Source organism: Polistes canadensis, unplaced genomic scaffold (assembly GCF_001313835.1).
Source record: "Polistes canadensis isolate GaletaPanama2010 unplaced genomic scaffold, ASM131383v1 scaffold_258, whole genome shotgun sequence".
Taxonomy (NCBI): Eukaryota; Metazoa; Arthropoda; class Insecta; order Hymenoptera; family Vespidae; genus Polistes; species Polistes canadensis.
The window spans coordinates 80,937-85,164 of NW_014569805.1; the positions used below are offsets into that span (position 1 = coordinate 80,937).

The 4,228-nt window shown below is 29.0% G+C and overlaps 1 protein-coding gene across 9 annotated transcripts in view; it reads right to left on the reverse strand.

The window, feature by feature from the left end:
* The window catches only part of LOC106790745 (heterogeneous nuclear ribonucleoprotein 27C-like), a 39,978-nt gene that overhangs the window by 1,704 nt on the left and 34,046 nt on the right, over positions 1-4,228 (reverse strand). For 2 of the 9 annotated variants that reach the window (XM_014755856.1, XM_014755852.1), the window contains exon 8: positions 1,182-1,410. The exons of 4 other annotated variants lie outside the window; for them this stretch is intronic. In XM_014755856.1, coding sequence (XP_014611342.1) covers positions 1,271-1,410 — 140 coding nt within the window. In that variant the 3' untranslated portion in view covers positions 1,182-1,270. Of the gene's footprint in view, positions 1-1,181; positions 1,411-3,017; positions 3,231-4,228 lie in introns of those variants that run through there. 3 more of the 9 variants (XM_014755857.1, XM_014755853.1, XM_014755860.1) reach the window with 2 other exon arrangements.

Consider the following 4,228-nt stretch of genomic DNA (forward strand, 5'->3'; position numbering starts at 1 on the left):
AGTGGCTAAGAGTGGGGATAGAGACCAAGAGTGGGGGCAGTCGCTAAGAGTGGGGGTAGAGACTAAGAGTGAAAGTAGTGGCTAAGAGTGGGGATGGAGACCAAGCGTGGGAGTAATTGTTAAGAGTGGGGGTAGATACCAAGAATGAAAGTAGTGGCTAAGAGTGGGGGTAGATACCAAGAGTGAAAGTAGTGGCTAAGAGTGGGGATAGAGACCAAGAGTGGGAATAATGATTAAGAGTGGGGGTAGAGGCCAAGAGTGGGGGGTTTAGAAAGAGTTCGAGTTCGATATTTTCTTCTCGACATTTTTGTCTTTTCAATTATCTCTTTTTCTTTTTTCAAAGAATCTTTCATTTAATTTATTATAAAAATTGTCTATATAACACACACAACACTTTTCCTTCTGATATTTATCTAAGTACCTTTTCTTCATTGTCTATATATATATCTGTTTCATTTCTTCTCATCGTTGATTATCAAAGAGATTTATTTCTCATGGATTTGCCATTTTTCCATGGAGAATTAATTTGTTTTGTTTTTTATCTTTCTCCATTCTTCCATTTAAAAGAGAACAGAAATCATATTAATTTCTATGAAGAAAAATGCGATGATGGTTGTTGTGTTGTTTCGTTCCGTGTGTATCAAATATCATCGAGATAGAAATTACGATGATAAAGATTGTATTTTGAAATTAAGAAAAAGAAAAAAAAGAAAGTGTGATGATAGGTACGCACGTGGAAGACGACGACCGTTTTTCCAGAAAAATCAAAGTTAAAATTCTCTCTTAAATATTTCCTCAGTGTGTCGGTGAAAAAAAAATAATATTCGAATCTCATTTTCCCCTCCCCATAAGAAGAAGAAGAGCGTGAAGAAAATAACAAGTACGATCATACACAAAAAAAAAAGGTCGTGGTGTCTATTTGTTTTTCTCCTTCTCACTTAATTTTTTTCTCTCGGTATTTTCAAAAAGCAAAATATACGTGTGTTTCTTTCTTTTTCAGCGTATACCGTTATCCATAGTATTACGCTAATTATTAACGATCATTCGATCAAGAAAAAAAGCTTAGAAGCAGTGACAGCAGTAGTAGTAGTAGTAGTAGTAGTAATTTGTGAACTTGATAATAATGATAGTAGTAGTAGTAGTAGTAGTAGTAGTAGATGTAGTAGAAGCAGAAGAAGAAGTAGAAGAAGAAGTAGAAGAAGAAGAAGAATAAAAGAAGAAAATGTTGATTTCTCAAAAAGCGAGGCATATTGTGTGTCTCTTATCCTTTTTAGCGACGATAGGGATGGTAATTGTTGAAGCTGGACGAGGTTCCTGAGTAACCCCTTTGGGGTCCACCCCCAGTGTAGCTGTCGTTAGTTCCTGGTGCAGCAGGAACACTCGCTAGGCTCGAAGATCCATATCCGGTGCCTGTTAGAATCGCACAAAAGAACATAGTATTGTGTGCCAGGATCTGATCAAGGACGTAAGAAGAAACAGGAAAGGAATTATAAAGGATTGTGAATATTATTGACGAGATGTTAAAAAGGTTTACGAAGTAGGCTTGGTGTTTGGTTAAGGGTTGATTGGATTGGGTTGGGTTGCTTGATTGGTTGTTGTTGTTGTTGAATTCTATCGGGGGGCTAAAATAATGATGAACAATTGATTGCGAAGGTAATAGTTGAGATACAAGATTATTTTGTCCTTATTTAAATCAAAATGACAATTCGCCCGTTCGTCGTTTCTTTTTTCTTCCTCTATTTTTTTGTTCTTTAAATTTTGATTCATTTCTCTCCACTCTTTCTCTTTTTTTCCCAATAATTTTTTGGTTTCGAATTTAAAAACAAGTGTTTATTCTATCGATATCACTTTGGAAAGTTACAAATTTGTAATTCTCGAATGTGAACAACAAACAAGACGTTGAGAATATATTTTTTCATTTCGAAATACTTGTATTTGTTAATGATATTTATCATTTATCGTTTAAAAGATCTTTGTTTAAAAAGAAAATATAGTTAATTGAAAAATTAAATCGATAATATATATATAGAGAGAGAAAGAACACGCAATTGATATTATACGATTTTTTTTTGTTATTTTTCACCATAAAAAAGTACCAAAATTGTATAGGAAACTTTTCGTTTGATCAATTAAAGTGCATATTATTTTCAAATAATTCTAAATTATATATTGCGCGATATTATTATGAATAATAAATAATTTTAAACTATAGGTGCGTATTTTCAATATATTTTCACAGGAAAAAGAGAGAAAGAGAAAATATGATTAAATTAAATGTGAGAAAAAAAATAAAAGAAAAAACAAACGAAATGTATATATATATTTACATGTAAGTATACATGTATATATATATATATATTTATGTGAATAAATTAGCGTAAATAATCGGACGAAAGTCGTACATCATCGATCAACGGCGAGTATAACAAATCTATATATATATATACTTAAAAAGTTAAATTCTATATGATTTAATATTAAATATATGTAATCCTTAATAAAGAAATTCGGTACGACTACTATAAATATAGAACAATATTATTATTATTATTAATTGTTTTTTTTTTCCTTAGTTAAATCTTAATTTTAAATTAGTCGACAAACACGCGTGTCCCATCTTTCTCGCCGTATTCGTTCGTTTTATGTACCGCGTTATATATGTATGCAATTAATGTATATATATCAATATAACTTATATCTCCTTAATAATCACATATTATAATAAGCTACTCGAATTACGATGAATAATTTCTATAAAATATAACCTTATATGCTCTTAAGTATATAAATATAATCCAAATTACTTTTTTTTTTGTCATAGATCGATATATATATATATATTTGAAAACGTAGAAACAGATATAAGAGAAGATCATTAAACAAAATGTTCACAATTATTTTATTTTAAAAATAATAATAATAATAATATGTAAAGTACATATATAAGATCAAAAATAAATGATTTTATCTTTCCTTTTATTATTATCATTATTTTAATATTTATTTCTTTATCTTCTCTAATCTTTCTCTTTCTACGTTAATCTTTATCTACGATCTAATGGAATATCTTATTATTGTCAACTTGTAATAGATAAATTAACGCCTATAGGGATGGTAGTTCGTGTGTTGAGTCAAAGAAAATCGTTGGGGTCCAGGGGCTGCATCTCCGTTTGGAATGAATATCGGACTTCCGGTGTCAGTATTTTTGAATTTTGGAATCGGGGAGGAGTCTGCGTGGGGGAAAAAAATAGGATTAAGGTAGGACATTATTAATATGATATGATCATTTATATATATATATGTGAATGTGTGTGATTATTATGACGTTTGAAATTTGGAAATTTTTTTAAAAAAAAAAAGAAAAAATTTGCAAGAAAAGAAAGTTACTTTGTTCGATGAAAAATGACGAGAGAAGGAGGAGGAGGAGGGTGGAAGAGAATATTAAAGGAAAGAAATAAAAAGAATGGTGGAGAGAGAGAGAAAGGAAAGAAAGAAAGAAAAATAAAAAAAAATAGAAAAGGAAATGGAAAGAGAGAGATAGTTATACGTATTTGTGTGTAATTAATGAACTTAACTTATATATATATATATAAATAAAAAGTAAATTCTTAATATTTATAATACTTATAAGATTAACGCTCGTAGACGAGATCAGCACCACCATAGGGGATGAAAGTGCGTATATATAAATGGTAGAAAAAAATATAAAAATAATAATATTAAATACTGTGTGAATGTATTATCTCTCAACAAAAGAGTATAGATTCACACAAAATGATTATTCTTTTGTTTGTTAGGTATTTAAAAGCACACAGCCCCTAAAGTGCCGCATTAAAGATCAGATATGCCGAAATCATTCTCGAATCAGAGATTACAATTTATTTATTATTTTCTTTTTCTTTTTATTTGAATATTTATTATTGTTGATGACACATCAATCTGTTAGTTTAATTAAGAGAAAAAGAATTAATCTCAGTGATTCAAGATGATAATAATCCGACGACAATCGGTTTGGACGCGCATAAAACACTGCACCATTGATAATGCATTAACTTTTTTTTTATTTCTATATATATATGTAATATATATATTTTTTCTTTCTATTAATATATAATCATTAATAAAATTTTAATGAATATTTTGTGTGTTATATGAAAACGATAATTCGTTAGATATCTTTTTTTTTTTTTTTTTTTTTTTTTTTTTTTTTTTTTTTTTTTTTTTTTTT